At 29.2% G+C, this 12654-nt stretch overlaps 2 protein-coding genes across 3 annotated transcripts in view; both read left to right on the top strand.

Moving 5' to 3' along the window:
* LOC117102419 (WSC domain-containing protein ARB_07867-like) overlaps positions 1–4129 on the top strand; it is a 10013-nt gene extending 5884 nt beyond the window's left edge. Inside the window, exons 2-3 of one of the 2 annotated variants that reach the window (XM_033242673.1) lie at positions 2006–2065; positions 3691–4129. In XM_033242673.1, the coding sequence (XP_033098564.1) occupies positions 2006–2065; positions 3691–3971 (341 nt within the window). In that variant the 3' untranslated portion in view covers positions 3972–4129. Of the gene's footprint in view, positions 1–2005; positions 2066–2188; positions 2276–3690 lie in introns of those variants that run through there. The other variant, XR_004444410.1, reaches the window with a different exon arrangement.
* Positions 4130–5603: 1474 nt separating this feature from the next.
* LOC117102421 lies at positions 5604–9195 on the top strand. Its single transcript, XM_033242675.1, has 7 exons — positions 5604–5649; positions 5774–5875; positions 6433–6483; positions 6658–6708; positions 7278–7328; positions 8140–8238; positions 8452–9195. The coding sequence occupies exons 1-6, from the start codon at positions 5604–5606 to the stop codon at positions 8232–8234; spliced, it is 396 nt and encodes a 131-aa protein (XP_033098566.1). The 3' UTR covers positions 8235–8238; positions 8452–9195.
* Positions 9196–12654: the final 3459 nt, after the last annotated feature.

Here is a 12654-nt window from a genome sequence, read left to right as displayed (position 1 = left end):
GGGTCTCTGAATTTTCTTTTTTACTTAAGGCGATTCCACAAGAATGGAAAGATATAATTCATAAAAAAAATGTTGAAAGCCTGGACAAAAATATTAAACCCATTCAAAACTGGTGCAATATGAGTAGTAAAAAAATATATCTATGTTTTATCAGAAACGTGTCTAGAACCTGTAAGATGTCAAACAAAATGGGACCAATACTTTAATACTTCAGTTGACTGGTTTTTAACATGGGAAAGGAAAGTTAAATATATCAAGGAAAACAAACTTAAACAATTAAACTTTAAACTGTTGCATAATTTAGTACCCACTAAAAAGAGGCTTTGTACATGGAAGTTATATGAGTCAGATAAGTGTGAAACATGTAAAGTTGTTGAAGATGAAGAACATTTATTATTTAGTTGTACTGAAGCAAGCATGCTATGGAAATATATAAATAGTGTAACCGTTAACAGATTTCGAAACTACTTTTAAAAACATTGTTTTAGGTACGGGAAATATTGATGTTGATTACCTGTTTTCGGTCGGTTTATACAGTGTTTATAAAGCTAACGTTTTAAAAAATCTTAACAAGTGGAACCATAGGTCGCTCTTTACACTTTTTTAACACAGAAAAATATGAGAAAATGGTTTTAATTCTTTTTTTCCAAAAATCAAATTATTAAAATTGTACATGTAAAGAAATCTCTTTTATACCATAACTCTATTTTTATATGATGTAAAATATTGATGTTGATGAGCGATACATGCTGTAAATTGTACTACTGAATTGACGAATAAAAGTGAGATGAACCCACAAAAAAGAAAAAAAAACTTTTCTCATGTCTCCTTAAAAGTTTGCCACACATAGCTCCATCATCCTCTCCCATCATTTCACCACAACCTGAATGCATTGATTATTATAATTTGATTGCTAATCATGCCTTTGTTTTTATATTATTTGGCATTTACAGTCAGTTTATTCGAGGGGCATTTGTTTAAAGCATTTGAAGAAATACTTGAAATTATTAATTGTTATTTAAAACATGATGGATCACAGACAGGATGTTAGCCCATACATTAATTATTATTAGTCTTTTATGCATTTTAAATTATGACGTTTAATCTTTTAAATGTGTGTGGTTTCATGTTTTTTAATTGTCTTTGCTAGTTATGTTTATTTGGCAACCCTCGTCTTGCAGCCGTGTGCTGTATACGTTGGAGCTTGTTTAAGTTCAAATTTTGGAAGACTGTACAAGAGACTGTAAAAAAAATAGTCTAAACGTGAGGTAACAAAGGCATAAATAAGTTTTGTTTTTGTTGCTTGATCTAGATATTTCCTAATTGAGCTTATTTTGACCTAATGCCCTAAGACTTTTGAACTTAATTAATTTTATTCTTCTCTGTTGTTGTTAAGCACCTCGAGGTTGTGTCAACGTGAGGCGCTATATAAATCCAGAATTATTATTATTATTATTATAAGAGAAGACTGACAAATGAAGTTCACGTGTTCCTTTATGCCTTGTATTGTCTAACTTTAGGCCTACAGATTGAATTCTGATATAGTCGTATTCCATATAGTGACAGTTTGAATCGTTGACACGTTTTTATATTTATTAAAACTTGAGGTAAAGTGAATGAACTTAGTTTTACTCTCATTGAGGAAGAGATGATTCGAATTAGCCACATAGAATACTATGTTCTGGGTAAACATCGTTTGACACTCATCTCTTAAAGCACGCGAAACTTTACTTTATACGGAAGACAGTCTGAACATACTTTTATTATTATATTACGATTATTATTATCATTATATTACAATTGTTATTACCATTATTATTATTATTATTATTATTATTATTATTATTATTATTATTATTATTATTATTATCATCATTAATTTTTAACATTCCAATTTTTATCATCGTTTTCTTAATTTCTTTTTTTTTTGTATAAATCTATCAGTTGTTCTGTCTTCCATTTATTCATTAGACATTTTGTTTTTAATTGCTTTCCTTAACTGCAGATACCATATGTTGGCTTTATATTGTAAGCCTATTGTTGGGAAATCCACATTTTGCACAGTGTAAGTTCTGAGTTATTATTATATCATTGTCACAATCATTAACATCTTCATTAACATCAACAACATCCTAATTATTATTATTATTATTATTATTATTATTATTATTATTATTATTATTATTATGTTTTTAATTGCTTTCCTTAACTGCAGATACCATATGTTGGCTTTATATTGTAAGCCTATTGTTGGGAAATCCACATTTTGCACAGTGTAAGTTCTGAGTTAATATTATATCATTGTCACAATCATTAAAATCTTCATTAACATCAACAACATCCTAATTATTATTATTATTATTATTATTATTATTATTATTATTATTATTATTATTATTATTATTGTTATTAATATTATTATTATTATTATTATTATTATTATTATTTAATTATTAATATTATAATATCTAATTATTACAGTTATTATCGTTATTGGGCTTATTATTAGTTTTAAGTTACTGTAGTTATTGTTATTTTTATTATTTTATTTTCCTATAATTATCGTTATAAGGCTTATTATTATTTATAAGTTACTATTACTGTATTTTTATTATTAGTAAGATGTATTAACAATATTAGTATCATTAATCTTTAAATACTATGTATTTATTACTTACTGCAGTTAGTTTTACGATAGCAATAATACAAAAGGTATAGACTTTCACAAATAATCCTTAAAGAGCCACACAGGTGCCGGAATGCAGTTTGGTTGGGTATGTCCATGTAACAAACGTAGGTAAAATTTTAAAGTGAAAATATTTAGTTTTTTTATATCATAAGAATATTTTACCATATAGGTTTAACACAAAGGACCTGGTGTTCTGTATTAACAGCCTAAGTACCACACTAAACAATGCTTTCTATTACACCAAAGCCCAGTATCTTATTTTTGAACTTTTTTTTCGATGTTACAAAAAATAGTTTAGGTTATTTCCACATCAACAAATAGTTAAGGGCTACTCTATTATATCGTATCACAATAAGTTGGTTTACAGAGCAAGTCAGTGTTGTTAACATCATCGTCAACATTTTTATGATTTTGAACTAATTAACGTAGGTATACAGGACAAATACCCATTATACTGTAACTATAAAATAATTAACTGTGTCGAAAGTATTCATCAGTCTCTGTTAGTTCTGTAATTCCTCAAGTAGTGATGCAGTATGCAAGTCAAAATAAGTTTAAACCCAACAAGCAAAAGGTTGCTCCAATTGTATGTGCAATGTTTCTTTGTTTTTACGTTGATAAACTGTATTAGCAGAATATAATATTTTGAAACATCCCTTGTTGCAAGCATCCCAAAATTTATGGGAATTATTTAAGTGCTTAAACATATGTGCATATGTGTAACCATCCATGCGACGTTTACAACGTAATTGCATTTTATATATTACATGTTTTATCCCAGATTAGGATTTCACAGTACAATTGACATAGAATGACTTTATTGAGCCCTGGACTGTTACTCCAGCGCTTATGTCCCATCAAATGGCAATTCAAAGACCCCACGACTTTGATGTGATGAATTATCAATTTTATTATTATTATCATCATCATGAATGTTTTAATATTATTTTTATTTTATTATTTCTTAGTATTATACCATATTACGTCTTTCTATTACATAGCCCAAACTGTTTACAAAGGATGTTTTGAAGTTACTACTGACATGACAGGTTTGATTACTCACGATAGTTTAACCATAGACATTGGTATAGAAGAGTGTTACAAACAAGGATATCAGTTCGCTGGCTTGCAGTATGGCTCTCGCTATTGGTGTAGCAATGACATTGCTTTTCTTAATTCCAACCGACTAACCGATGCCTCATGTGATATGGATTGTTCCGGTAACAACCAACAAAAATGTGGCGGTGCGTGGCGAAGGTCTATCTATGCCATAGGTAGGTAAATTAAAATCATTGTCATGTTGCTGGTGCTACGACGACCAATTCCTCAAGGCTTATAGGCCTAAATAAGTTCAATTTATTCACTTATTGCATCATCAGTAAATTACAAGAAACAAAACATGTAAAATAATGAAAATAAAAATGTCTAGAGAAAGTCAGATTAGCCCAAGAGGGCTTTATAAGCCTGGTTCCATCAGTAAAAGGCTGAAATATATGAGTTATGATAATAATATAAATTGTGTACACATACACACACATGCATACTGAAATTTAGAACAGAGTACATATTCTTAGATAAAAAACGGAACGAAGACAGTACAGAACATATACTCACACACAAAAAACGACAAGAAACAACGGTCACTGTATTGGATTTTGTAATTTCACTGTCGAGGTTGTAACTAAAAGAATAATTATGATTAAGCAAATTAGGATGGTTTGTGTTTAGATATAAGGTGAGATATGGCATTGAGACTTCAAGAGTGAGTTTCATAGCAGACCTGTGAATTATTTAATTTCGAGTCTATGTTCTATTGTAGTTATTTATAATGTACTTGTTCGCGTTTCTAGTGTTGTATTTATGTAGTTCATTATTATTATCATATATTATTATTATTATTATATATATATATATATATATATATTTATTATTATTATTATTATTATTATTATTTTCTTCAATCAGTTTGTTTGAGCTGTCCTTAAAACGTCAGCCATCAGTCATCGGTTATTGTCATCTACTATGATAGTACAGTTTGTCATCAATTACATTATGATAAGCAGACCAATAGTAAAATATGCTCGTCTGTAAATATTAAGATAATGTGTTGCCGTCCGAGGCACGCGAAATGAATTCACTTATTGTTTACAATGTCTTAGCATTACATTAAAAGGACTGTGACTCAGTAAAGTGGGTTGGTCAAAATGTAATTTTATGGAACCGGATCATAAAATTAACTGGTTTGTGATGCAGAACGTGCAAGATGTGTATAAGAGACAGATCTTGTATATTAATAATAATAGTAATTTTCTCACCGATTCAGCAAATCTGGAGCAAAGCACGGTAGAAGTTACACAGCGAGCTACAACTGATGGTAAGTCAGTTATAATTAAAGATTGAGGATATTAAAAATACACCGAAGTCTGTACAGAGAATGTTTGAAGAATATTAAGTTTTCAAAAATGTGTTCCAGATTAAAATACGTCATAAAAATAATGTATGTATGTATGTATAGCAATAAATGTTGGCATACAGACTGTTTCGAAATCGCAATATTTTATTTGACTATATAATTGAATTATGTTGTGTTCGAAGATCTAGTATCATGTTTTTTAATCGTAGCATTTGATTAATTCATCTGAACTATTTGATATTATTGATATGTATTGTATGATAATTACACCTAGGCCACTGAGAGGAGGTGGGGGAGAGGGAGAGCATTGTTAATTTTATTTATTATATACATATACATATATGTAAATATGAATAAATTAACATTATAAATAATTGTTATGATTCTTAGTTTTAAAATTGTGTATATTTCAAATCTAATACTGTAATAATTGTTTCAATTTACTGGGCTCTTATCTTGTATATTAACAATGATATTAATTTCATCAAATATTTAGCAAATATGGAACGAAGCACTACAGAAGTTACACAGCGAGCTACAACTGACGGTTAGTCAAAAATATTGCAAATTGAAGCTATTACATATATACATGTACAAAGAAAATATTTAGAAAATAACAATAAAAAAAAATTATTAAAAAAAACACTGTAATAATTGTTGAAATTTACTAGGCTCTTTTATCTTGTATATTAATAATAATAGTAATTTTCTCACCGATTCAGCAAATCTGGAGCAAAGCACGGTAGAAGTTACACAGCGAGCTACAACTGATGGTAAGTCAGTTATATTAAAGATTGAGGATATTAAATATAGGCCTAAGTCTGTACAAAAAATGTTTGAAGAATTAAGTTTTCAAAAATGTGTTCCAGATTATAATACTTCATAAAATAATTTATGTATGTATAGCAATAAATGTTGGCATACAGACTGTTTCGAACTCGCAATATTTTATTTGACTATATAATTGAATTATGTTGTGTTCGAAGATCTAGTATCATGTTTTTTAATCGTAGCATTTGATTGATTCATCTGAAATATTTGATATTATTGATATGTATTGTATGATAATTACAACTAGGCCACTGAGAGGAGGAGGGGGGGGGGGGGGGGGGGGGGGGGGGGGGGGGGGAGAGGGAGAGCATTGTTAATTTTATTTATTATATACACATACATATATGTAAATATGAATAAATTAACATTATAAATAATTGTTATGATTCTTAGTTTTAAAATTGTGTATATTTCAAATCTAATACTGTAATAATTGTTTCAATTTACTAGGCTCTTATCTTGTATATTAACAATAATATTAATTTCATCAAATATTTAGCAAATATGGAACGAAGCACTACAGAAGTTACACAGCGAGCTACAACTGACGGTTAGTCAAAAATATTGCAAATTGAAGCTATTACATATATACATGTACAAAGAAAATATTTAGAAAATAACAATCTAAAAAAATTATAATAAAAACACTGTAATAATTGTTGAAATTTACTAGGCTATTTTATCTTGTATATTAATAATAATAGTAATTTTCTCACCGATTCAGCAAATCTGGAGCAAAGCACGGTAGAAGTTACACAGCGAGCTACAACTGATGGTAAGTCAGTTATATTAAAGATTGAGGATATTAAATATAGGCCTAGGTCTGTACAGAGAATGTTTGAAGAATATTAAGTTTTCAAAAATGTGTTCCAGATTATAATACTTCTTAAAAATAATTTATGTATGTATAGCAATAAATGATGGCATACAGACTGTTTCGAACTCGCAATATTTTATTTGACTATATAATTGATTTATGTTGTGTTCGAAGATCTAGTATCATGTTTTTTAATCGTAGCATTTGATTAATTCATCTGAACTATTTGATATTATTGATATGTATTGTATGATAATTACACCTAGGCCACTGAGAGGAGGTGGGGGAGAGGGAGAGCATTGTTAATTTTATTTATTATATACATATACATGGAAGAGCATTAGTAATATTATTTATATATACATATACATATATGTACGTGTGAATAAATAAACATTATAAATAGTAGTTATGATTCTTAGTTTAAAATTGTGTATATTTCAAATCTAACACTGTAATAGTTGTTAAAATTTACTGGGCTCTTATCTTGTATATTAACAATGATATTAATTTCATCAAATATTTAGCAAATATGGAACGAAGCACTACAGAAGTTACACAGCGAGCTACAACTGACGGTTAGTCAATAATATTGAAAATTGAAGCTATTACATATATACATGTACAAAAAAATATCTAAATATGTAAAAAATTACAATCTAAAAAAATGCAGAAAAGCTCAAAATGGTCTTTAATGGTTCCAGCCGCTCCTCGCCCATGGTTCGGTTGGTAGAACCAAGTCTTCTCGGATAAGGACTTAAAATGGACGTCCAGTGTATACATCTGGCTCGTGTGCACTTTAAAGAACCCATTGCATCTTTCGGAAGAGTAGGGGGTTATCCCGATGTTATGGTTCATTTCAGTCCCTGTCGTTGTGGAATGATGTGAACATGTATCTACCAAGAAGCGCCTCTTTACGGCTGCTAGGTAGTCACGGACCACGCCCATACGCAATTCAGCACAATGACGCTGCAAGTTATGGGTTATTCTCCATCATAATAATGTATTTAAAATTTTGAATTAATTGATTTTTTTTTCATTTAATTATAGTAATTTGGTGTATATATTTATAGGCCTATATATCTGTCTCTTATACACATCTAGATGTGTATAAGAGACAGCCATTGCACCTTTCGGAAGAGTAGGGGGTTACCCCGATGTTATGGTTCATTTCAGCCCCTGTCGTTGTGGAATGATGTGAACATGTATCTACCAAGAAGCGCCTCTTTACGGCTGCTAGGTAGTCACGGACCACGCCCATACGCAATTCAGCACAATAACCTGCAAGTTATGGGTTATTCTCCTACCTTTACCTACCCAACTATATATAATGATATATGCCATATATATAAGTATACATATATATATATATATCATTTTGAAACACAGATTTTCGTCAACGTTTAGTAATTCAACAAAAAGGATCCTTTTGTTATAAGAAAAAATCTGTGAAGAACAAGTATAATAGTAATACAAATGCATAGAATGGTATGTATGAAAATTGTGTACAGTATAATAATTATAATCAATATTTAAAAATAAAGCTGGAAATAATAAAGCCAAACGGTGATAGAAATAAAACATAACAAGGCAAAACGCTATGGTCTGCTTTAGACAAATGCCTTTTCTTTCTACTATTCTCAGCATTATTAATGAATATTATTGTGATCTTTACGTCATTTTGTGTAATTCTTTACTTAGGTTGGAGAACTATAGAGTAAGCTTTTCTTCAATCAGTTTGTTTGAGCTGTCCTTAAAACGTCAGCCATCAGTCATCGGTTATTGTCATCTACATGATAGTACAGTTTGTCATCAATTACATTATGATAAGCAGACCAATAGTAAAATATGCTCGTCTGTAAATATTAAGATAATGTGTTGCCGTCCGAGGCACGCGAAATGAATTCACTTATTGTTTACAATGTCTTAGCATTACATTAAAAGGACTGTGACTCAGTAAAGTGGGTTGGTCAAAATGTAATTTTATGGAACCGGATCATAAAATTAACTGGTTTGTGATGCAGAACGTGCACACTTACTGCGACAACATTGCATCGTTTCATTAATTAGGCATTAATATGCATTGTAGGCCTACAAAATTAAATGGCGTATGTTACCTAACTCTACCAAACGATGTAACCTTTGTATACAAGATAAGTATTTTATTATAATTATGTCAACCCGAAATTTGTACTCTAAATCAAAGGAACGAATTATTCAGTTCATGTAGACATAGACGCAAGTTCTTTTTACGATGTGCTACTTAATCCTACAGGCTTTCTTTTATTCATCTAAACAATAGAAACTTAATTACTTGGTAATTAGCATACTTTTGTTCTGATAAACTGTCACAATCTATGTACTTAGTTGGTTATTCCTTCACTCAGAGCTTAGCACCTGATGATTGAGGCACCCCTCATGAAACAGCCTGTAGTGCAATAAAATGTTGAGTCTTTAACCCATGTGTTACATGTTTTATTTGTCTATCTGCTCTGCTATTATACTGCTATATACTGCATTGAGCACTCTTGTCTACAATCAATCCATATTATCCATCAATTAATTAATCGATCAATTAAGTATTAATTACTTGATTAAGCAAATCAATAAGTTCATCGATCAATCAATCAATCAATCATTTAATCAACCAATCGGTCATTCAATAATAACAGAAGCAAACAATTAATTTGTAAATTAATCAATCAATCACTCAAACATATAACCAAAAATCAATCAATCTTTAATTTCGTACAAAAATATCACCAAATATTAGGCCTAGGCCTATATAATTTAAAAGATTAAGAAACTAAACTCCTTGACCATAGTGGTTTTTTTGTCTTTCACTCTTTATTTTTAATTGTTTTCATTCATTTTTCGGTCTTTAATCTATATTATATTTTAAATAAAATACGGGTAGCTAATATATACATTTATAATACTTTTGTCAAAATTAAAGCCTTCTTTTTTACAAAGTATTTTTTTCCATGGTAAAGTTTGAAACAAAAAGAAAAAGAAAATAGTAAGAGGTGAAAATTCATTAAATTGTATAATAATTAGATCCAAAATATAATCGATTTTTGAAATATATTTTTGGTAATTCACAGTCAGTATGACATCTTCTTTTGTTAAGTATATATATANTTAAGTATATATATATATATATATATATATATATATATATATATTGTATTTAATTTTTTTAAAATGTTATTTTAAAATTAAAATCCATTATACATTGATTTTATTCCACATCTTTTTTTTTTATCTTTGTAATATACCCAAATCATCTTTGACTTAGGCCTTCAAAAGTGTCACCTGTATGTACTTTCCTAAATTTTAAGATAATTTACAATTAGTAATACAATATTGTAGTATTTACTTCTATTTATGGCTTCTTTTTTTCCCCTTTTCAATGTAGATATGTTTAAAAAGTCCTAACTATCTATCAATCAGCAGATTATGTATTCTTTTCCATTTCCTTTTACCTTTTACTTTGTCGATATATAAGTCACCTTTAATTCTGAACATGATGTTATGCTTAAAGGTACTCCATAGATCAGTAAATCTTGATTTTTTTAATTCACACAGAATTTTTTCTTTGTAAATAGTAAAAGCTGCAGCAGTGTAAATATAATCTACAATTACATTTTCTGTTCCAAGAACCAGTTGCTTAAAAGATATATCTTCTTGCCCAATACCTCTTAATATATATTTAACTTTCCTCCAAAAAGGTTTGGTAAATGTACAATTGAAAAGCATATGGTTTTCATCTTCAACATTTTCTTTACACTTATAACATTTGTCAGTATCTTTTAGTTTCCATAATTATATGTAATCTTTTGTTAGTAGGCAAAATCCTGCGTAAGAGCTTGTAATTGAACTGGGCTAATTTTTTGTCCTTCATTTTACATATTTTATATAACCAACATGATTTCCAATCAATATTTTCATCAATAAAACAATCTTCCCATTTTTTTTTTGTATTGTTGGTATTACAAAAACGTTGTTTACTAAACATGCATATACATTTTTAGATTTAATATGTTCGAAATTATTATTGTTATTTATGTTACATTCAGAGTTAAAAATGTCTGTGTTTTTAATTATATTTCCATTGATCTGGTATTGCTTTAATTATGCAAACTTAGCCAATTTAATTTGCGTCGTAATTTTAATAATAATTCGTCGGAACGTATAAATGTATTGTTATTTACAAGATCCTTAACGAACACTATATCACAGTTAATCCAGTGTTTGTATAACAATGACTTCTTATTTAGTTGGATTAAGTGATTACCCCACAACTGTGTACTCATATTTTCCTCACATGTTTGAATATCCCTTTAATTTATTTTGTTATATTTAATACAAGCTTGCAATATATTTTTATAAAATATTGGCATATCATACTCAGCAGTAATATTGTTTAGACACGTCATATTAAAAATAACCTTTTCAGGACCCATAATACATTTAATGCATTCACGTGTAAACCAAAATCTGGAATTTTAATGCCACCCTTCTTTTCATCACCAATTAACGTTTTCCGTTTTATTTTCTCTCTTTTGCTATTCCAAATAAACGCATATATTAAGCTATCTACTTTATCAATTACGGTACATATTTTGGTACATCTATAATGTTTACTGCATATATTAATTTTGACAAAGCAAGAGATTTTAACACGGTAACTTTTCCATGAAAAGAAAGGTTTCTCGCACTCCATGATTTTAATGTTCGTTGAAGTTCGATCAACTTACCATCCCAATTCTTAGATGTACAAAACTTAGTGTCGTATCCTATGTACATTCCCAGAACCTTTACTGGATGTTTAACACAACACAAATCGAATGGTTCATCTTTCTTATCTTTCCATTTACCTATCCACACATGGCCTTTGTCTTGTGTCTGTTTGGTGTCATTCCAGATATTTTGCAAAATGATTCTATAATGTTGATGGAGGTACGTAGACTTTGTTCATCGCCGACATACAATACAGTGTCGTCAGCTAGTTGACTAATTTTTGCCTCTATATAGTTTTGCTCAATTATGTTTGGTAACTTAATTCCTTTAAAAATATTGATATTCCTTATGTTACATGCCATAATTTCAACAACAAGTATGAACAAAAAGTGCTGATAACGGACAGCCTTGTTGTATTCCTCTTTTCATATCAAAATTTTCGGAGACCCATCAGTTATTCGTAGTAACACATTCAACTTTTGTGTATAGCAATTCAACCCACTTGCAGAACGTTTTACCAAAATTAATTTTTTTTTAGTACCGCAAACATAAAATCTCTACTAATTGAATCAAATGCCTTTTTAAAATCTAAAATTACCATAGCTCCTTCCATATTGTATTTGTCCGTGTAATAGAGTAAGTCTTCTAATAGGCGTACGTTTTCTCCAGCGAAACGCCCTTTTATGTATCCTTTTTGGTCAGAATTAACTAGTGATTTTATAAATACACGTAGTCGATTACTTAAAACATGAGCAAGAATTTTCTAATCAATATTCAACAGTGTGATTGGTCGCCAGTTATCTAAATTTTGCCTATCACCCCCTTTAAAAAGCATGGTAATAACACCACGTTTTTGTGAACAAGATAACTCATTTGATTTTCTTTCTTTTGGAAAAAAATATTTATCTTTCAAATTTTGAAATAACGCAATTCAATGATAGACGGAATATCTTCATCCCATTATTTACTTAACTATAGGCCGAGAGTATCCTAAACTACCATGTTAAGCATAAGACAATTTGTTTTCGTCATGATTTGTGTGTGTGTGTGTTGTTTTGCTTTTAATTTGTTTGTATGTTTTTGAAATTACTGAAATAATAACAAAAAAAAAAAAAAAAAAAAAAAAAAAAAAAAAAAAAACAAAATTGAATTAAAAATTTC

Source organism: Anneissia japonica, unplaced genomic scaffold (assembly GCF_011630105.1).
Source record: "Anneissia japonica isolate Jap-2015-1 unplaced genomic scaffold, ASM1163010v1 scaffold287763_len296007_cov137, whole genome shotgun sequence".
Taxonomy (NCBI): Eukaryota; Metazoa; Echinodermata; class Crinoidea; order Comatulida; family Comatulidae; genus Anneissia; species Anneissia japonica.
Note: the sequence above shows the minus strand (reverse complement) of the source record. Positions and strands in the feature narration are given on the sequence as shown.

Coding starts and splice junctions, on each gene's coding strand:
- LOC117102421 (XM_033242675.1), top strand. CDS start 5,604: ATGGAACGAAGCACTACAGAAGTTACACAGCGAGCTACAACTGACG. Junction 5,650..5,773: donor ACAGCGAGCTACAACTGACG/GTTAGTCAAAAA, acceptor GAAATTTACTAG/GCTCTTTTATCTTGTATATT. Junction 6,484..6,657: donor ACAGCGAGCTACAACTGACG/GTTAGTCAAAAA, acceptor TCACCGATTCAG/CAAATCTGGAGCAAAGCACG.